General features: G+C 51.0%; 9 protein-coding genes across 9 annotated transcripts; 2 read left to right on the top strand and 7 right to left on the bottom strand.

Moving 5' to 3' along the window:
* Positions 1 to 777: 777 nt before the first annotated feature.
* Positions 778 to 2,863, bottom strand: M438DRAFT_172704 (uncharacterized protein). Its single transcript, XM_029899138.1, has 2 exons — positions 2,723 to 2,863; positions 778 to 2,671 (listed from the first exon to the last, which is right to left on the bottom strand). The coding sequence occupies exons 1-2, from the start codon at positions 2,754 to 2,756 to the stop codon at positions 909 to 911; spliced, it is 1,797 nt and encodes a 598-aa protein (XP_029754718.1). The 5' UTR covers positions 2,757 to 2,863; the 3' UTR covers positions 778 to 908.
* A 1,188-nt stretch (positions 2,864 to 4,051) lies between these two features.
* Positions 4,052 to 5,063, bottom strand: M438DRAFT_360458 (uncharacterized protein; the record flags this gene model as incomplete). Its single annotated transcript, XM_029907433.1, has 4 exons — positions 4,052 to 4,281; positions 4,334 to 4,716; positions 4,924 to 4,963; positions 5,024 to 5,063. 4 exons carry the CDS (start codon positions 5,061 to 5,063, stop codon positions 4,052 to 4,054), a joined length of 693 nt encoding a protein of 230 aa, XP_029754717.1.
* Positions 5,064 to 5,306: 243 nt separating this feature from the next.
* Positions 5,307 to 7,957, top strand: M438DRAFT_350394 (heat shock protein 78). The gene has a single exon (XM_029906619.1). It carries the CDS (start codon positions 5,424 to 5,426, stop codon positions 7,767 to 7,769), a length of 2,346 nt encoding a protein of 781 aa, XP_029754716.1. The 5' UTR covers positions 5,307 to 5,423; the 3' UTR covers positions 7,770 to 7,957.
* Positions 7,958 to 7,960: 3 nt separating this feature from the next.
* M438DRAFT_172641 (uncharacterized protein) lies at positions 7,961 to 9,014 on the bottom strand. The gene has a single exon (XM_029899137.1). The coding sequence runs from the start codon at positions 8,831 to 8,833 to the stop codon at positions 8,153 to 8,155; it is 681 nt and encodes a 226-aa protein (XP_029754715.1). The 5' UTR covers positions 8,834 to 9,014; the 3' UTR covers positions 7,961 to 8,152.
* Positions 9,015 to 9,195: 181 nt separating this feature from the next.
* Positions 9,196 to 9,861, bottom strand: M438DRAFT_340604 (uncharacterized protein; the record flags this gene model as incomplete). The annotated part of the gene is made up of 1 exon (XM_029904342.1): positions 9,196 to 9,861. The coding sequence occupies one exon, from the start codon at positions 9,859 to 9,861 to the stop codon at positions 9,196 to 9,198; it is 666 nt and encodes a 221-aa protein (XP_029754714.1).
* A 246-nt stretch (positions 9,862 to 10,107) lies between these two features.
* Positions 10,108 to 11,421, bottom strand: M438DRAFT_340603 (uncharacterized protein; the record flags this gene model as incomplete). The annotated part of the gene is made up of 2 exons (XM_029904341.1): positions 10,108 to 10,604; positions 10,659 to 11,421. The coding sequence occupies 2 exons, from the start codon at positions 11,419 to 11,421 to the stop codon at positions 10,108 to 10,110; spliced, it is 1,260 nt and encodes a 419-aa protein (XP_029754713.1).
* Positions 11,422 to 11,960: 539 nt separating this feature from the next.
* On the bottom strand, positions 11,961 to 13,637 carry M438DRAFT_285561 (S-adenosyl-L-methionine-dependent methyltransferase; the record flags this gene model as incomplete). Its single annotated transcript, XM_029901538.1, has 2 exons — positions 11,961 to 12,638; positions 12,687 to 13,637. 2 exons carry the CDS (start codon positions 13,635 to 13,637, stop codon positions 11,961 to 11,963), a joined length of 1,629 nt encoding a protein of 542 aa, XP_029754712.1.
* A 306-nt stretch (positions 13,638 to 13,943) lies between these two features.
* Positions 13,944 to 15,510, top strand: M438DRAFT_401140 (uncharacterized protein). The gene is made up of 2 exons (XM_029909513.1): positions 13,944 to 15,089; positions 15,148 to 15,510. Exons 1-2 carry the CDS (start codon positions 13,961 to 13,963, stop codon positions 15,366 to 15,368), a joined length of 1,350 nt encoding a protein of 449 aa, XP_029754711.1. The 5' UTR covers positions 13,944 to 13,960; the 3' UTR covers positions 15,369 to 15,510.
* A 74-nt stretch (positions 15,511 to 15,584) lies between these two features.
* M438DRAFT_410187 (uncharacterized protein) lies at positions 15,585 to 19,037 on the bottom strand (the record flags this gene model as incomplete). The annotated part of the gene is made up of 11 exons (XM_029910072.1): positions 15,585 to 15,668; positions 15,719 to 15,896; positions 15,950 to 16,061; positions 16,115 to 16,204; positions 16,255 to 16,366; positions 16,417 to 16,735; positions 16,788 to 16,877; positions 16,929 to 17,025; positions 17,073 to 17,971; positions 18,025 to 18,511; positions 18,563 to 19,037. The coding sequence occupies 11 exons, from the start codon at positions 19,035 to 19,037 to the stop codon at positions 15,585 to 15,587; spliced, it is 2,943 nt and encodes a 980-aa protein (XP_029754710.1).
* Between the last annotated feature and the right edge of the window lie 347 nt (positions 19,038 to 19,384).

The following is a 19,384-nucleotide window of genomic DNA, read 5'->3' as shown; positions in this document are numbered from 1 at the left end:
TTAAAAAGGTCGATTTTTAGGGTGTTAGTAGTAACCTCTTACTAAACGAGTTTATTAAGATCTTAGACGTTATATAAAGAGAGAGATTTCCGCGCTACTGCACGCTAAAAAGCCTGTCGGTAGAACTTACCGAAGTTTACCGGGTGTCTGTTCGGCTGAATTTGTATAACGTCTAATTAATGAGATAAGTAAGCAAGACAATCATGCAGCGACGACTCCGATATGGAGCTATAGAGAAGGTAGGGTCGCGTTTATGGCGGTCATCGTAAATCCAGATTAGGCAAGGGTGATCCAACTATCGCTATATGAGGTTAGATAGTCCTTATAAAGCTTTTGAATATGCCCAAAGGATTGGATACACCTCACAAGCGCGGTGGGGTGGTATTGAAGATCGAGACAGGGTGATGCCCTCAGAAAGCTGACTTCGTCAAAACAAAAAGTAGTTCTGGACTCCGAGACAAACCATCGAGATCATAATATCTATGTGATAGATCCACAGAGGTACAAAGGAAAGAAAGCGGCAACGGGTTGTATAAGAATGCTGTAATAGTGGTTTATTCGTATTAAACATTATCTATCGTCTCTGCTTTTCATCCTCTTTCCACCTTCTTTGTATTTTCCAGGTGCTGGACGAGTGTATGCAATAGCAAGCCGTTGTGGTCGTGCTCTTTTCTCCTGTCTGTCTACCGAGTGCTCGAATGTGTAGTGTTGTTGAAAGAGCGATAAGAAAAAAAAGGAAACAACGAAAGAAGCGCAGTAGGGGTATCATAAAAGCAGAAGGCGTGTAATGCGATGATAGAGCAGCCGAAGTCATAGTACTGTGTACAGTCTTGAGCTCAGGCGATGGATTGTGGCTTTTGGTCCTCATCGGTGGTATTCATAATCGTGAGCCATAGCGTCCAATCTGCCTAATCGAGGACGTAGAATGGTCTGCACGGACTGAAACCATGCATGGGTGCGACGTGGTCCCATTTGAAGTTTGCAGGTCGTTTGCCCTTGTTCTCCTCAATCTTGAACAAGAGTGCTGTGACACAATTGTCACTCTTGGAGAAGATATAAGGCGGGGAGGGACGGCGGATATCCAGAGCCGAGCACGGAGGATGGGTGTGAGCAGGAACCGGCTTTTGAGGGCGGCCCTGTTGCTGGTGGGCCGCGAAGAGTTTTGCAGTTTGTCGCGAACGAGGAAATTGCGGCTTTGGGTGCTGCTGCTGCGGTGGTGGTGGACGTATGGGTGTGTCATGGGGAGTAGTCACAGGAGTTCCCTGTTGATCGGGTTCAGGAAGCTTGGACAACCACTGTGGGAGGAGTGTACCAGTACGATACTGCTGGGCTTGAGCGGCCTCGGGAGAGGTGGAAAGTGGGATCTTGGAGGACGGAGGTGAGGGCGGTACGGAAGGTTGCGGCGGACGATTGCTTGTCTTCACAATCTCAGCAGGCTCGTTCAAGAGGGCAACGTTGGCGATACTCCCATCCTCATTGACACCATCCGAACAAAGAGCCGAGACCAGGGCGCTGTCTTCTTGTTTGTCATGGCCTTTTTCGCTTTCGTCGCTATCATATTCACTGTCGGATGCGATAGCGTTGGACGAGAAGGATTCGACGAATACGAGGGCGGTTCGTGCAGGGGCAGGCATCCGACGCTTCTGCTGAGACTCCTGTGCTTGTAGTTGAGGAGTTGGTATAAAATCCTGCTCCAGCGCGCCGCTAGCGGCATATACGGGACCAGAGACCAGAGCCGACAAGGTCGATACTGTTCGTGGGACGGATATCTCTTGCTTGCGGAAGCAGACTGGTACCCTTGCGCCTTTGCCGTTTCTGACACTCGATCTGATTGGCGCCATGGACCTGGACTGATTCGGTGACATGTGGGTTGGCGTCTTGCACTGAAGATCACACGCCGAGTCGCATCTTTCATGAATATTGCTTTTGGGAGACGAGGTCAGGGGCGAGATATCGAAGCCATGCTGGATGATGCATCCGTCTTCTGTAATGCGAACGCCATTGTCTGCTTGGTTTCCTTCTGGGGACTGCTCAGCGCTTCTAGAGCTTTGAGCGTCAGCCCTTGCCTGCCAAACAGCCGAGCGAATCCCATGCAGAGCTTCTTGAGGAGGTGAATTCATGTAAGGCTCTTTGTCTCGGACTGCACAGTGCCTTGCAATCAGTGCGGCAGTTTGTCTGATTGCAATTGATTCGGCATGAGTAGGTACGTATCGGGGCCCTGACATGTGCTTTTGAGGTGCCCAGTACCGTGTGTGCGAGTCTCTCACTCCTTCGGCAGTTGCATTTTCCATCGAGAAATCGTTCGAGAAACCAGACCCTGTGTAGCCATCGAAAGGGTCGAAGTTGGAGCCAGGATCTTGGTGGACTCGGGGTCTAGGCACGTGCGTCGACTTGTTCTTGAGTCTTGTGGCTCTGTGTTGGATGTCGCTCTCGATGTACTGGAAGGACTGCTTCGTGGCCCTGCGCGAGGTGTGGCCTGTCTCTTGGCAAGTCTGGAAGAGAACGCCTTTCTTTTGGAGAATCTGTTGTTCTTGTTGAGGAGCGGGCGGATTGCTGGAGGTGGGTGTAGTTTGTGGCGCAGGAGGGCAATGGCTAGCACGGCTCTTGTAATTAGAGCAGCTTTTTTCGAGCTCTCTTCGGCATTTCATCAGATTGTAGTTTCGAGATGCGCCTAGCCTTGGAATTAGCATGTATGACATTTTTGTGAAGTTGAATTGATTACCTGTCCCGGCAATCTTCTCGTAGACGAGATCCATTTGACGAAGCCCGCACTTATCCAGTGACAACCCGAAATCGGTTGACGAGGAAAGCGTTACGATCGATGTCGCGATATGAATGGACCCCTGAGGATGAGAGGATTGCGCAGCGTCTAATATGCGCAAACTGGGCTGACTTAGCTGAAGATGAAAATCAAGCGATGGCGCGCCGAACGTGCATGTGAGTACGACGATAGCGTAAGGACTGGGAAAGATGCTTCGGAGAGCGATGCGAAAGCGATGCTGGATGGAAAGATGCGATGATGTCTCAGAACTGGTGACTTTCGAGTTTCGGTCGTGTCGAGAGAGCGAGAAAATGCATCGGCCTCGAATTTGGTGCGCGCTGCGAGTCTCTTCGCGCTTGCCAATGTTGAATTCGATGTTTCAGTGGCCAACAAAAATGTACAAGACGAGGATACTGGATACTCAAAAGATAGGTGGATGAACAGAACAGTAAAATATCAGATAGGGAGACGAAGATGTGAATGAAGCCCAAGTGCAATATTATTGTGAGTGATGTGCTCTGGAAAGTGAAGGGAAAGCACTCCCCGGCCAGCTCTTTCTGAATTTACGGTCTGTCACGTCCAGCTTCGTCGAGCGATTTGGAACCGACAGTGCCAGCTTACCTCGCTCATTCACTTACAAGCAGCTGAAACATACCTACCACCCTGGTTGAGCTGAAGTGTTAAGGCTTCCTTCTTGGTGGCTTGCTTCCGCTTACGTCCACGTCCTCTATCTGGCCATATGGATGCATACAAGGCCAGAATTGACAAGGCAACTTCGGTTTACATGGACCATATTGATGTTGAACACTTCTGAATCAGAGGCATGTGGTTGAAGTTTGATGGTGGAGGTCTGACGTGCCCCGCTTGAGCCGCATGAGCTGAGCCTTACAACTTCCGAGAGCTACAAAGCTCCGCGCCATGTTGTTTCGTGGCTCTTTCTGGCAGGGCGCGCAGGCGTTCGAGTACTGTTGGACACGGCTCAGCCTTGGTTCATTTAATCAAGAGCGGTAGGGTAGGGGGTGATCGCACATTGGTGGAGACGAAATGGAGACATAAGACTGGATTGGGGGTATCATTATCCCTGGGTTTTGCTTTCTTTTTTCATTTGTACGCTTTCTAAATGCATGCCATGAAGCTCATTAACCCATCACTAACTGCGAGACATGTTGCTCTCGTAGTGATCATTGCAACGAAGCGCTCCAGAGGTCTCGAACAGTCAACACGCGCACCTGGGAGTAGATGCGGGCGATCCGCCGACGTGAACTTTTGGTCCAGTGCTGATTTAGCACTTTACAGCTTCTGCATGGCAGCAATGTCACTGGACTGGACGTGGTCCTCGAACTCGGCGATCTCCTCCTGGAGCTCGTCAAGCGAGATCTTGTCGTCCTCAACAACCAAGTTGATTTGGAGCTTCTTGATACCGTAACCGATGGGAACGAGGGTAGAGGCACCCCAGACGAGACCGTCCTTCTCGATGGAACGGACGTGGGCCTCGAGCTCCTTCATGTCGGTCTCATCGTCTAGAATGTTGGTCAGTACGAGGTGAAGATTATTCAGAAGCACAAGACTCACCCCAGGGCTTGATGTCCATGGTGACAATCGACTTGGCGGCGGGCTTCGTCTTGCCAGCCTTCTTTGCGGCGTACTCCTTGAGGCGCTCCTCACGGACACGGGCGTGCTCAGCATCCTCCTCCTCGTCGTCAGAGCCGAAGAGGTCGACATCGTCATCATCCTCCTCGGCGTTCTCGGTGGCCTTGGCGGGGTTGACGGTAAGCTCAGCGGACTCGGGGCCGTAGGCAGTGAACTCTTTGGTTGGGTCACCGGGCAGCGAAGAGAACTCGGACTCGAAAGAGGCGATGTGCTTGTACCAGCGGTAGGCGTGGGGGTACTTGGCGACCTCAGGCTGAGCCTTCAGGGCCTGGAAAGTCTTGACATCGGCCTGGGAAGGACCGTAGCTTTGGTATTGTCAGCTTGATGTTCCTGTAGAGACATGGAAGTGACGAAGTTGAGAGGTAGGCGATATATCAGTGTTGCGACAAGCGCATTGTTTTATAATCGTGTAGCGGGGTCTTAAGCCGCCTCATAAACACGGACCAATTTTTTTACATCCTGCAAAGCAAAAGGGAGGGGTAGGTGATGGAAGGGGAGCTGCGGAAACTTACCCAACGATGTAAGAACGGGTCTTGGTCCAGTTCTCAAGGACTGATCGCAGGGTTAGCCCAATGCTAAATGACGGCGGCGAACATCAACGGAGTAGCGTACGAGTGAGGCCAGCGTCGGAAACGAAGTCGATGAAACCCATTGTGATTGTGGTATGTCAAATATGTGAAAAGAGGAAAAAGGAAAGGATACGGGGAAGTTGAGGCAGACTTGTTGACGAGGGGCTTGGGCGGTGACTTCCATTTTTTTCACCATCCGCAGTTTAGCCGGCCTCGCCCAAGCTTCTAATTCGGTTTCCAGACCCGGTCTTGGCGTGCTTTTGGAGGGAGGCTGGAGCTTGGACTCGGTGACATCGACATCTTCGAGAAGCGTGTAGAATCATCATCAATTGCCATCGCGGTTGCTGTAGTCCTTGTAGGAAATAGGTATATCAAGCTGCCTCACACGCTGTGATCTAGTGTTTTCTAGACAGTCATATACAGACCTTCTGAACACAATCACAATGCTTGCAGCAAGAGGCAGATGCGTTTCGCGCGCCGCCACATTACGCGCGAGCTCTTTAACAGCATTCGCAAGATCAAACACACGACTAATATCACATCCACCCTCATCCAAAGCACTTCAACCACTCTTCTCACAAGTTCGCACATATGCTAAAGGTCGACCGCATCCTCCAGGCGGCACTCACCGCATGAACCTGGGAGAAGAACCCGAAAAACCCGCTCTCGAACAGTATGGCATTGACCTTACTCAGCGCGCTCGAGATGGCAAGCTCGATCCAGTGATTGGACGAGATGCCGAGATTCAGCGAACTATCCAAGTCTTGTCGCGGCGTACTAAAAACAACCCTGTACTCATCGGATCTGCTGGAACTGGCAAAACAGCCATTCTTGAAGGCCTGGCTCAAAGGATCGTGAGAGGAGATGTTCCGGACAGCATCAAAGAGAAAAAGGTCGTCTCCTTGGATCTCGGCTCGTTGATTGCTGGTGCCAAGTTCCGTGGCGACTTCGAAGAACGTCTGAAGAACGTACTCAAGGAAACACAAGAAGCCGAAGGCAAGGTCATCCTGTTTGTTGACGAGCTTCACACTCTTCTTGGACTCGGTAAGGCTGAGGGCAGTATCGATGCAAGCAACTTGCTCAAACCTGCCCTCTCTCGTGGTGAGCTACAATGCTGCGGTGCCACCACGTTGAACGAGTACAGGTTGATCGAGAAGGACGTTGCTCTCGCTAGACGATTTCAACCCATTCTTGTCGGCGAGCCAAGTGTCCAAGATACGATTTCCATCCTTCGAGGTATCAAAGATCGCTACGAGGTCCACCATGGTGTCCGTATCACCGATTCTGCTCTTGTCGCTGCTGCTACCTACAGCAACCGCTACATCACCGATCGTTTCTTGCCCGACAAAGCCATCGACCTTGTTGACGAAGCTAGTAGTGCCCTCCGATTACAGCAGGAGAGCAAGCCTGACGCTATCCAAAAGCTCGATCGCGAAATCATGACCATTCAGATCGAGCTTGAGTCGTTGCGCAAGGAGAAGGACATCGCAAGCAAGGAGCGCAGAGAGCAGCTCGAAAAGAGTCTCACACTCAAGCAAGATGAGGTTGGCTTGCTCACTGAGAAGTGGGACAAAGAGCGTGCTGAGATCGAAGAGGCAAAAGGCATCAAAGAGAGGCTGGAGAAGGCTCGACTTGATCTCGAGCAGGCCCAGAGAGAAGCTGATCTGGCACGCGCAAGTGAACTGCGCTACAGCACAATACCGGCCCTCGAGAAGAAGCTTCCCAACGAGAACGCAGAAGGAGCAGTCGACATGGATGGCAACGCTCTTTTGCATGACTCGGTCAATGCAGATGATATCGCCGCTGTAGTCGCTCGAACCACTGGCATTCCTGTGAATAAGCTTATGTCAGGCGAGATTGAGAAGCTTGTTCACATGGAAGATACGTTACGTCAATCTGTTCGGGGTCAAGATGAAGCCCTTACCGCCGTCGCCAATGCTGTACGTATGCAGCGTGCAGGATTGAGTGGTGAGAACCGACCTCTCGCTTCTTTCATGTTCTTGGGACCCACTGGTGTTGGTAAGACTGAGCTCTGCAAGAAGATGGCCGAGTTCCTCTTCTCTACCGAATCTGCCGTCACTCGCTTCGACATGAGTGAGTTCCAAGAGAAGCACACTGTCAGTCGCTTGATTGGAAGTCCCGCAGGTTACGTCGGCTACGAGGACGCAGGTCAACTTACGGAAGCCGTTCGTCGGAAGCCGTACGCAGTACTTCTATTCGATGAATTCGAGAAGGCACACAAAGACATATCCACACTCCTACTGCAGGTACTTGATGATGGCTTCCTCACCGATGCACAAGGACATAAGATCGACTTCCGCAACACCATGATCGTTTTGACGTCCAACCTTGGCGCCGAGGCACTTCTGGCGGACGAGAGCTCTAGTAGCGAGATTTCGTCGGAGGTCAAACAGGATGTCATGGACGTGGTACAATCGGCATATGCTCCCGAGTTCCTCAATCGTGTTGACGAGTTCATCATCTTCAAGCGTCTGTCACGTGAGGCCCTCAGAGACATTGCCGATATCCGTCTCAAGGAATTGCAGGGCAGACTTGACGACCGCCGCATCAAGCTCGAGGTGCCAGACGATGTCAAGGCCTGGCTGTGCGAGAAGGGTTACGAGCCTCGTTATGGTGCTCGTCCTCTCAATCGCCTCATTTCCAAGGAGATTGGTAACGGGCTTGCCGATCATATCATTCGTGGCAAAATCAAGTCCGGAGACGTGGCCAAGATTGGAGTTCGCTCGGACGGAGAGCATCTTGAAGTCCTCGCGCCCGAGTCTTCGTGATAGTCAAGCCTTGTTGATGTAAGATAGTTAACGTGTAACGCACAGCATGGTGGGATGGTAGGAAAACATTTAGATTTGGGCCTTGGAGGAGAGATGAGAACTGTACATATGTAAGATACCACTCATAATGAAGATACCACTCATGATAAGCTACAGACTTCTATTCTCTCTCCTAGTTCAATGTGTGCACTCTCATCGAAACCTCCTTTTTAGTCGGAAACTGTAATCTCTACCAAGGGGAGAAATTGGTCAAGCTTAGTTGATAACCACACGTCGGGTAAAGCCTCACTTCTTGTAGGCAGGCACGACCGTCGAATTTGCGCCTAGACTCCAGGCAAGAGTACAGGACAGATCAATCACAGACGTAGCAGAAGAACGAAGCACTAACTGTCCAACTCGATGATCGTCCCCTGCACATGCTCATGCACCCTTTCCATCCACACAAGAGTGTCTTCTTCGGGTCGACACTTATCCAGAACCTTCCTTTCCTGGCAGAGAACCAAGACCACATCCTCCAAGAATCCTCCACCATCGACCCTGTCTTTCCGTCGACCTTGCAACAGCTTCATCGCCCTGTAACGGCGGTCTGCTCTGAATCTGACTCGATCGAAACATCCTATCATCCCGTACGTATGTCCATCTCGGCTCCGATGTACGAACACATGAATCGGTTGGCTTCCGTAAATGCTGGAAAGAGCAGACGTAAAGACGCACACGTGATGGAATCCATCCAATAGTTTGGCCACATACGACTGTCGAAAAACCTCCCAATACATGGATGCCGGTGGTACGTTCTTGATCACATCGCAGCAGTCTTTTCGCTTGGAGTTAGCTGCAACGGGTGTGATGGATACGAACCATGGCAGCTTGTCCTTATCACCACTGATGCCACAGTGTAGATGTAGACGTAACTTAGGAAGAATCTTGAGTGTCGCTTCCCGACGGATTTGCTTGCAGATATTGACAGATGGATGGAGATCTGTGATTTGCTCGTATACCATGAGCCTGAGCTCGGGTGGAAGGTCGAGGAACCTGAAAGTTTCGGGATTTTCCATCTTTGACATGCGGGAATACTTGAGAAGAGGAGCTGCAGGTCATGTTGTCACTTTGTGTGGTCGAGAAAACCAAGGAGTCAGAAGTCGGAGTGAGTCATCATTCTTTTAATTGCTGGGATGACTTTTCGCTAGAAAGAGAAATGGTATAGGGTATTTGCATATTGATCCATATTGAAGATCATTCAAAAGCCTTCCAAAAGACAAGAACAGAACAGGGTTCATTGGGTTTGTAGACGAAGATACCAAGGGGCCAATTCTATTCCGAGTCCCAGCGATCGTCATGCATCCTAACAGATGACCTCTTGACACCTTGACAGCTAACGCCCAATCAATCATCTGATAAACTCGTCAACTTATCATAGCCCCGACGTCTACACATCCGGAGCAGGAACAGAACGTCCAAAAAGGTCGTGCACCTTTTCAAGCCACGAATAAGCTCGTCCATCATCCAACTTCTCTGGGCCATCTTGAGCGTCGTTCAACTTCTCACAGAAGCGGTTGGCCGAATCATTCACCACAGGGTCTACACTTCTGCGTATTTGCAACCTTCCATCTGAGCCCGTTATTAACTCAGTCCGTGACCAGAAGAACGAGCTTAAGTCTCCCACAGCTCCGCAGCCGCGATACTTTACGAGATATAGCGATAGCCATAAAGCTGAATGGCCGTAGATGATGGTCGACTGACTTGTGTACTGTTCGCGGATCGATACACGGTGGAACATTTCCAACTCCGCGGCCACATACGAAGTACGGAAGTTTTCCCAAGTCATCATACTATAGAAGTCGTCGTCGTTTTGTAGATCAAGTCTTTCTGGACAAATGTGTACAGTCCACGATGCCTCGAACTGAAGATTTGCGTAAATTCGCAATTTCGGCAGGATGATCTGTGTAGACTCATTGCGGATCTGCTTGCAGATATTGAGGATCGGGTTGACATGGAGGATATGCTCGTAGACCATGATGCGAAGCTCTGGAGGGAGGTCGAGGAACCTGAAAGGAAGGGCGTTGGTGGCTTGCGACTGTAGTGTTGAGGACATAGCGTCTAGTTCTGATTGACAGGAGAGAAGCGAGCAAAAGAGAGTGCGAGAGAATTGCAAGCCTAGATGAGAGGTCTCGGAGAGCAAAAGAGTCATAGGCCAGGGCCTCGGCTGAGTCAGTTTGAGTAAGAACAACGGCCAAGTTGATGTGGGAGAAGCAGCATGCAAGAGTAGACTAAATACAACAAGCAAAGGTGAAAGAGGTGACATGAATCTAGGAAGTGCTTCGCGGCAAAATCTCAACCATCACAGATCATGCCGGATCTTGAACAAGAAGTCGGTATTCTTACTCCATGCCACCCCCTCAGTCTGACACTCCCTCAGCCTTGATATCCTCTTGTGAGCTTGATGTTCCTTGACGTTCTCAACAGCTCGTGAGAAGCGATCTTGCACCTGATCTATAGCAGTCTCCATAGCCATCTGCACAGCACCAACTAAGAACATGTTCTTTAAGACCACATCAGCAGGGTCGTACCATCCTCCAGCCCCAAAGTCAACAGCGCGTTGAGCCATCGTCGGTAGACCCAGGACTTCTTGTATCTTTTCGATGGGCAGCATGAATGCATGGTGGGCGTGGCTGAAACCAGGAAGTTCGTGGAGCATGGGTGTGATGGTCTCTGAGTGGGCAGATACCATTTCGTGGGTGAGGACCAGAAAATCATCGTTGTTGAGAGTGATGGCAAGGAAGATGAGCTTGATAGCAACGCCTTCGGCCACGGCAATGATGATGTCTCGCTTCTGGACTTTCAGCTCATTCTATGCTAGGAACTTGAGATGCTGATGGAGTTTGTGAGCACCAATGCCGAGACAAAAGCCGTTGATGGCAGCAGCGATGAGCATCTGCGGCGCTACGCAAGAGAGACCAAGGTTCACTGTCAGACCCAGACTATTTCTCGTCACCACTCTGATACGGTGGCGGGTCTTGCGTCTGATCTCTCGCAGTTCGTGTTCGGTAAAATCGCGAGGAAGGGGTCGGGCTCGTTTCAATTTTGGTTTCTTGAGGAGGTCGGCGTTTTGTGCGTAGATGGCCTGGACGACGGAGGAGAGTTTGTCGTCTACGGAATATGGAGGCAAGGTGTCTTCGAGCTGGCCAGACGAGTTTGTTCGAGAACGGTACGCGGGTAGTGTATCGGTGGAACTGGAGCTGTCGGCAGAAAGGCAGAATTCAAGAGGACGAGTAAAGTCGAATTTGACAAAGTCAATGTCATCGTGTTTACGATCTAAGGTACGAGACGAACAGCCGCCGTGTCTCGAGACGGGATAGATGACCCACTTCTCCGGCAAACCTAGTCGAGCCTCATTAGAGAGTCCATCGCTGGGCTGGCAGGAAGGCCTTCTTGGCGTGCCTGGCTCTTCGAGAGAGGCTACGGCGGGTACTGAGAGCGACCGAGTGGAGCTTGTTGATATTGCGATCGATCTCGGCACCCGGCTGTCGTCGATGGAAGAGTGAGGAAGGACGGCGGTATGACCTGCCGGAAGATATGAAAGGTCTCCTGAGTCGCTCAGGAACGTGAAAGAAGCTTCTTCTTCCTGAGGATGGATGGAGTGGCGGCGAAGCATTTGTTGATACAGGCGTAAGATGGCGCATTGACATGTGCTGTGATGGAGGATAGATAGGTTGTTAGGTATTTGTGGATGATCGAGCAAAACTGACGTGGAAAGCTGGATTGAGTTTGGGCGAGCTTCGAAGGCGCCTTCCTCGCGCGTCTCACATCGTCGTCACAGTGCATCCCGCAATAAAAGCGAAAGAGCAAAACAAACGCCCCCTTTCGGAGGTGGAAAGCAACTAGCGGACCAGTTTCGTTTCTAATTTGGAGTATCAAGACTCTACACCGTCTTCGATGGCGTGGATCGAACAAATGACCTTCAGGGGTGAGGGGGCCAAACACGAGTTGACGCGCTCCCGCTGGGCCACCGCTTGCTGATAAAGCGGTGGCGGTGATGTGAGAGGAAACATCGGGTGGGTATATGAAGGGTCAGTTGGTGAAGACTCTTGGCTGGCGGGTAAAGCAGCAGGGGGTTCGCTCTGAGAGGGGCAGTGGCACAACATTGACCGGAAAGAAGAATCAGGATCATTTCTCTATAGTCATAACAAGCATCTACTCGGCCTTCTTCTTTCTCAAGAAAGCCACACCCTCGACATGACCAGTCTGAGGGAAGAAGTCGAAACCTCTTAGACTCTCAATCTCATACAGCCCCTTTCCGTCGTTAACGCCGGCGAGACCTCCAACCAAGACAGCTACATCCCTAGCCTGAGTATGCACATTACAACTAACATAACAGACTCTCTCAGGGCCGAATTGCAGCAATTGGCCAAGGAAGTTCTCGTCACAGCCCTTTCTTGAAGGATCAATGACGACGGCAGTTTCTGCAGCGGGGAACTTGATCTCAGCAAAGATGTTGTTGGCGTCACCGCAGAGAAAGCGAGCAGAGGTGGAGGGGATGTTGTTGAGTTTGGCGTTCGTAGAGGCGAAGTTGATGGATTTGTCAGCGACGTCGATGCCGATAGAGTTCTTGAAGAGGGGAGAGAGGGTGACGGTGAAGAGACCGCTGCCAGAATAGGCATCGATGAGGTTTGTGATCTTGGGTGCATCTGCTGGTTGGTCCTTGGGGAGGATGTTGTCGCGGATGTACTTTGTGAAGGAGGGGAGGATAGAGTTATTGTTCTGGAAGAAAGAACCGGCAGGGTTGTCGAAGCGGAAGTCATCCACGTATTCGGTGGACACGGCGTTCTGGTCGGTAACGCAGGTCTTGCGGTGGATGTAATCACCCCGATCCTCGTCAATGTAGTTTTTGGCCTCACTTGATGGTGCAGCAGCTTGAACCTCGACGAGCTGTTCCTCGGCGGCACCGCCATTCGTTTGCTGGTCTTGCGGGAGGTCCTTCTTGTTGATCCGTTTTGTGCTTTCGCGAAGCAGCAGGGTGGCACCACGTTGGTACTTATCCAGCTCGACCTTGACTCTCTCTCTCTCGCTCTTCATACCCATGCGCACAGCATCTGTACCGATGGGGCAGTCCTCAATGTCCATGGTCTTGCGAGTACCCTTGAGCATGAAACCAATCGGAGGGACTTCTGCGAAAACAGCCTTGACACCTTGACGTCTGTCTCTTCTACCACCAGGAGGACCGTCGAAGTGAGGAGTGAGCTTTGTGCGGTATCCATATTCCAGAGGCGATCCAATGGTGTCGCCAACAGCAGGGATCATGTGTGCGGGCAAGTTGCAGAAGTTTTTGTAGGCCTTTTCGACGATACTCTTCTTGTGATCGAGCTGATATTGGTAAGGGAGGAACTGGAACTGGCAACCAGAGCATTTCGAGAAGTAGCCACACTTTGGCAGGGAGTCATCGCGATGTGTCGAGGGTTCGAGGACCTTGACGAAGTCGGTCAAGGTGTAGTTTGTCTCTGTCAGGTGCTTGATGATCTTGACCGTGACCTTGTCGCCGGGTGCAGTGAAAGGTACGACGGCAATTTGAGAAGTTCCAGGGATGACAGCGAGACCGTCGCCGGTAGATGCGAGCTCCTCGATGGTCAAGTCGTACTCGGTTAAGGGCTCGGGTAGTTGCGAGGGCAGGGCTTGTTCTTCGCTTTGTTCAGGCTTGGAGCCGATCGAATGCTTCTCCAGCAATGCGCGGACATCGGCAATCAAAACTTCCTCGTTGGAACCCTCCTTGACGGTCGTCTGCTTTTGCTTCTTGTTCTTTTTGAAATGTCTCTTTCCCTCATTGAATTTCCTCTTCTGGGGCTGGTTTGACCGAGTGGGAGCTGCGTCGGCCATGGTTGGTCGGAAGATTGCTGTATGGAACAGCGAAGCCGGTTTTGTGGAATAGGGTGAGAGAGACCGAGTAGCAGCAAAAAAGCGTCGTGACAGCATTGAAGGACGGACAAATTCGCAGATGGTCAGCAAATCCTGGAGGTGCTGACCATCTTTATTTATACAACTTATGCAACAGGCTCATAGATATGCACGAGTTATACCACCTCCGATCAACTCCGCAACCTTTGCTCTTGGCATTCTGAAATTCGTCCCAATTGCGGCGTATACCAGTCGCTACTTCCTGACGATTGTCTGAGGGTTGTTGTTCTCTGCCACATTCCAAAATGAAGACGACCCGCTGCCTCTTCTGCCGCATCGCCCCGGCAGCTACACCAAAGTCTCAACCATCCACACGCGCCTTCAGCTCAACGCCCGCGACACAAGCAAAAGGCAAGCCCGCGTACCCAAATGTCAGAGCCGTCGATCTCGGTCTGGTCCAACAGCGCGTCGATACCGCTGCCCGCACATTCAAGCCCTACACTGCACGAGAAAAGCAACTGCTCGCCTTGAAGTACACACCGGCACAGGTTCGCGCCATCGAGGCAGCCGAAGCCAGCATCGACCCCAAGGATGTCGTTACGCAGGGCAAAATCCGCCGCGACACTTTCGCCCTGAATTACATCGACGACCTCAGCAAGATCCAACCTCTAGTCGACAAGCCTGTACGCGCACCCACCGAAGACATTGACCCCGGTATCCGCATGCGCAGCGAAGACGAAGTGCTCGACCGCTTCGCCGCCTGGACTGAGGAATTCAACCGCAAGCGCCAAGAATATGAGACACGCATGGAGAGCATGGACGGCGAACACATTGAGCAAGAGCTGTTGACAAAGAGTATCGAGGCTGGCGTGTACCCCGGTGACAACCTCTCACCAGACGAGCGCCGCGAACGCCTACGCAAATACGCAGAGCACTTTGAAGGCCCCAATGCAGTGGCAGAATGGAACGCCTTCATCGGAAACGCAAACAACTTCTTCTTCTCTCCCAAGGGCACGCTACACTCGCAACAAGACAGTGCCTCACCCGAGATGCCCAAGGTGAAGAACCTGGGTGTGAAATTCGAATCCGAGGACGACGACCCCCACTTCCTGCGCTTGATGCAGCAGACAGGATTGACCAAGGATGCCATCAAGAAGATTCGTGTCAAGAACTTGGTTGCCCATCGTGTCGTCAACCAGACCCGTATGGGTAAGATTCAATCGCAGTACTACCTCACCATTGCCGGAAACGAGAATGGCATGCTGGGTATTGGCGAGGGCAAGTCAGCTGAAGACGAAGACGCCATTCGTCAGGCCATGTACGCCGCCATCAGAAACATGAAGCCCATTCCTCGCTACGAGAACCGCACTATCTACGGTGAGGTCGAGGGTAAGGTCGGCGCTTCGGTCGTTCAACTCTCTTCCCGCCCGCCAGGTAAGATTTTCAACCTCTCGTACTCCTTCCAGTGTTACTGACTAATATCGATTTTCAGGCTTCGGTAACAGGTGCCAACATCTGATCTACGAAATGGGCCGTGCAGCAGGTATCTCCGATCTCAGCGCTCGCTGCCCGCGCAGTCGTAACCCCATGAACATCGTCAAGGCCACCTTTGAGGCACTTATGAAGCAGCGTCTACCCGAAGACGTCGCCCGCGCCCGTGGTCGCAAGATGGTCGACGTGAGAAAGGTCTACTACCAAGGTCTGACTTCATAAAAAGAAAGCAAAGATGTTTTCTTTTGACATGTAATTGATTCTGTATTATATATTCGCATATGATGTATGCAGGCCTTTGTATCTTTTGAGCTACGAGCGAAAATATGCTTGTCCCATTCCATTTTTCCTTTCTTCGAGCAGTATAATTCTTGTCAACTGACAGCGATCTTCAACAAGCAGACCTCCATCTTGTCACTCATACAAAACACCGAAACATCACTCGATGCCTAAAAGCTGTTTCAAGCTTTCCTTTGGGTCATCAGGAATCTGCATCTGGAAGAAAGCCCGAGCAATATCCTCCTGCTCCATCGTCAGCGGGTGTTCCCGACAGAATTGACTGAACAACATACCGCATCTTGAAGATCCTTCAGCTCGCTCTCAGGCAAAATTGCACACGCTGTGACCAGATCTTCTCCTTTGGCAGCAAGAAGAATGAGCTCTTCAGCTCTGTTGGTCACTTCTGATGGGATGCCATTCAAGGCTGCACAGACAGTACCGTAACTATTGTTGCTACGTCCTTGCTTGTAGCTGAATGACGATTAGTAAAAGGTGGACTTCAATCGCACCACTTCGGAGCTTACTTGTAAAGATAGGTCAACTGCTGGTCAATTTGAGATTGAGGGTCCACGCGAACTTCGAAGTGGCCGAAAGCAAGTCGCTCATGTGGAAGAAGGAAGCCACTCTCAAAGATCTCTGTGGCCCAGGTCAATACTCTGGTGCAATTGATACATCTAGAGATTACTTACCATGGAAATGAGTTGCACCAAGGACTTTTGGACACTGATCACCTCGGTTCAGAAGATGGTTGAAGACGCCGGCAGCCAATCCAGCACCATCTGATACTGGGTCAGTATGAACCTTCAAGGTACCCTGCGTGAAAGCTTACCATGCGAATCAGTTCCCTTTCCGAATTCGTCGATGATCAGCAAGCTTCTGTTGGTCGCCAGGTTGAGAGCCATTGATATCTGCTGAAGATCGATCATAAATGCACTTTGGTTCTGCGAAGCTCAGTATGCTACCCTTGAAGCTTTTGGCACCAGAGACTCACTCTTGACACACTTTCTCGGGTCGCAACTCGTGTCATGATCTTGTCTGTGATGCCGATGTCCGCTCTAATTGCCGGCACAAAGCTTCCGACATGGGCCATGAAGACGATGATGGCGACTTGTTTGAGATAGACGCTCTTACCCGAAAAGTTGGGCCCAGTCACCAAGACCATGCTTGGTACCACATGACCGTCCTCGGTCTGGTACTGAGTTATCACTGGTGGATCTTCTTGCTGTGCGTCTTTCGTTTCGCCTTCACCACCAGCGATGAGAGTATCGTTCGGTATGAAGTTCGAGACCACTTTCTCTTGCAGAATGTGTCTATCGAAGATGAGCTCATGAATCCTAAGAGTCAGCGTCGGAATCCACTTACCTTCCACCCCTGATGTCAAGGATGTTCGACTCTGTCAGCCGCGGGCGCACAAGATTGTGGTTTCTGGCTCCTTGAGCTAAAGCCAAGATGCTACATTTATGTCAGCCACCAATTTCGATGTCTGTTTTCGGAGAAGCTCACCAATCGATCTCGGCACAGATGTCAGATGCTGTCGTGAGAAGATCCTCGTATTGCAAGATCTTCTCTGCAAGCTCGTGGATGATCTCAATCTCTCGGTCTACAAGCTGTCAGCAATGTTCAAGAGCAAGCTCGACAGCCACTCACCGCAGATGCGTCCATATATGTCTCCAAAATATGAGTCCATCTCAACGACATTGTCGTTCTTGTAGTAGGCGTAATCCTCGGTAGTGAACATCTTCTCCCATGGCTCTTCCTCGGGACCCTCATAGACGCCGTGTCCAGTACCTTGGTCTTGAGGCACAGCGATCAGAAAGCCAATCTGGGGAAAGAACACGACGTTGATGTCTGCATTCAGGCCTTCTGGCACGAATTGAGCGACATGTTGGGCCACCTGAGCTAGTAGACTTTCAAGTCCTTCGTAGGTTCGTTTGAGTTCATCAAGATCATGGTCTACGCCATTCCTGACCACATTCCGACCTTGATCTGCAGAAAGCTCGAAGTCGATGATTTCGGTAATGCCTTTTCCGACCTCGGCGAGTTGTGTGCTATGGAAGTGATTCATGACTTTACTTCGAAGAGCAAGTCGATCTCCACCGATGACTTCTTGAAAGCAATCTTTGATCTGTAGGGCATGGAAGGCAAAGAGACGAATGCCGGTCCAGATGAAATTTGGAGGGCCTCGTTTGCCTGCTCCACTACCACTGATGCCTTTGCGGAGATTGATCATGGTAGTCCTCATATTCTTGATCTTGCTGAGGTTTTTGATCAATGCTTCCATTGGTTCTGTGTTCTCTGCTCGAAGGAGAAAACTGACGGCGTCGAGACGTTCGTTGATGACTTCTGGATTTATGCTTGGTCTTAAGAAGTATTGTCGTAGCAAAAACTTGCCCTGCGGAGTGCGTGCCAGAGAATGAAAGAGCCCATAAACAGAGAAGCCTTCTTTCGAACCAGAGTTGGCTTTTGCCGGACCTTGATTGTGGGAGTGAGGATGCGACTCGGACTGAACAATTTGTAGCGAAAGCAGAGTATCAGCATTGACGAACCTTCGGATAGATTAGCAACCTCAATAAGTAAGACACTTCCCTTTGCAGCTTACATAGACCCAGAGAGCGTGAACATCTCTATGGTTGAGATACGGTGCATCGCTTGAGCGGCAACATCTCCGGGCAAGAATGTGGCTGCCCTTTTGCGATAAATGTAGGCAAGTACTGCACCAGCACAGCCGACTGTCACTCGACTATCAACATCAATCCATCCGGCCAGTCTCAGTAGTTGTCCCTGACGACTTTCGGTTGCGGTATCGCCAGCGTCGTGTTCTGAGTTTCTGTCGGTGGTGACATCTCCAGGAGTGATGAAGGTTATCCTGGGTCCATCTTCGTGGCCGATTTTGAGGTTGACAAGTCTGCTTCTCGCCGATTCGTACGAGAATTCGGACACCGGACGAGGCGAGCATAGGGCTGGCATCCCGTATGCTGTACTATCTCCATCACCCATATTGCGTCGTTCTGGGTCGAGCTTATCCAGCACCGTATCTTCAAGCTTGGAGGAAACGAGGATGACTGTCGGGTCGATAAATATCTTGACTAAATGCTGTTAGTTGAGAGACATCGATGGACGGACGAGAGGTAACTCACGAGCTTCCACAACCTCAGGACCACCTAACTCGACGTCCTCCATGAAGTACAGCTTTTCTTCTGCTGCGACGTAATATGCACAGCCAACAATTCCACGAGGCTTCATATCCACCGCCATCACGATTTCGTCCAATGCTTCATCACTGACATCATCATCAAAGTCGTCTCGGGATTGCGAGGGTGCGACAGAAGCAGATGGCTGGCGGCATGGCACACTAGGTGCAGATGAGGTTTGCCGAGAGTTGTTTGATGGATTCGGGGTGGCCAGTCTGGAAGCGATCGAAGGAGTCACCGATACTTGCCGCGAAGCTCGAGTTGATGAAGTGCGAGAGTTGGCACCATTTGATCGACTGTAGCGTGAGGCATGACTACGATAATTACGACCACGGCCGGACGAAGAAGACGTACCTCGTCCGTGGCCAGATGAAGAAGACGTACCACGTCCACGCCTTGACGAACCACGTTGTGAGTTCATGCTGTCCTGCAGTTTGATTGAGTGGAGAAGTAGGTGAGTGAGTTCCAAGGTTCAGATGAGACTGTGAAGATGGCAGAAGCCTGTACGCATCGGGGAGAAGGAGTCGTCTGTTCCACGGTGGCTCTTTCCTGATGGGAAACCCAATTTCGGAAGCACATAGACAGGAACTCCAGCACGGGAAATTTCAACAAATCGAAATACCCGATGCTTTTGAGACCCATCGAGGTGTCCGAAGAGAGTATACTTCAGCTGAGGCCACATTAGACATCTCGGCCAGTCCAAAAACCGCCTTACCTTTGGCAGATGGAAAAGGTCCCGCTAGGCGCCTGGAGAGGAAAAAGTGGCGA

The sequence above is a fragment of the Aureobasidium pullulans genome, assembly GCF_000721785.1.
Source record: "Aureobasidium pullulans EXF-150 unplaced genomic scaffold scaffold_48, whole genome shotgun sequence".
NCBI classification, from domain to species: domain Eukaryota; kingdom Fungi; phylum Ascomycota; class Dothideomycetes; order Dothideales; family Saccotheciaceae; genus Aureobasidium; species Aureobasidium pullulans.
Note: the sequence above shows the minus strand (reverse complement) of the source record. Positions and strands in the feature narration are given on the sequence as shown.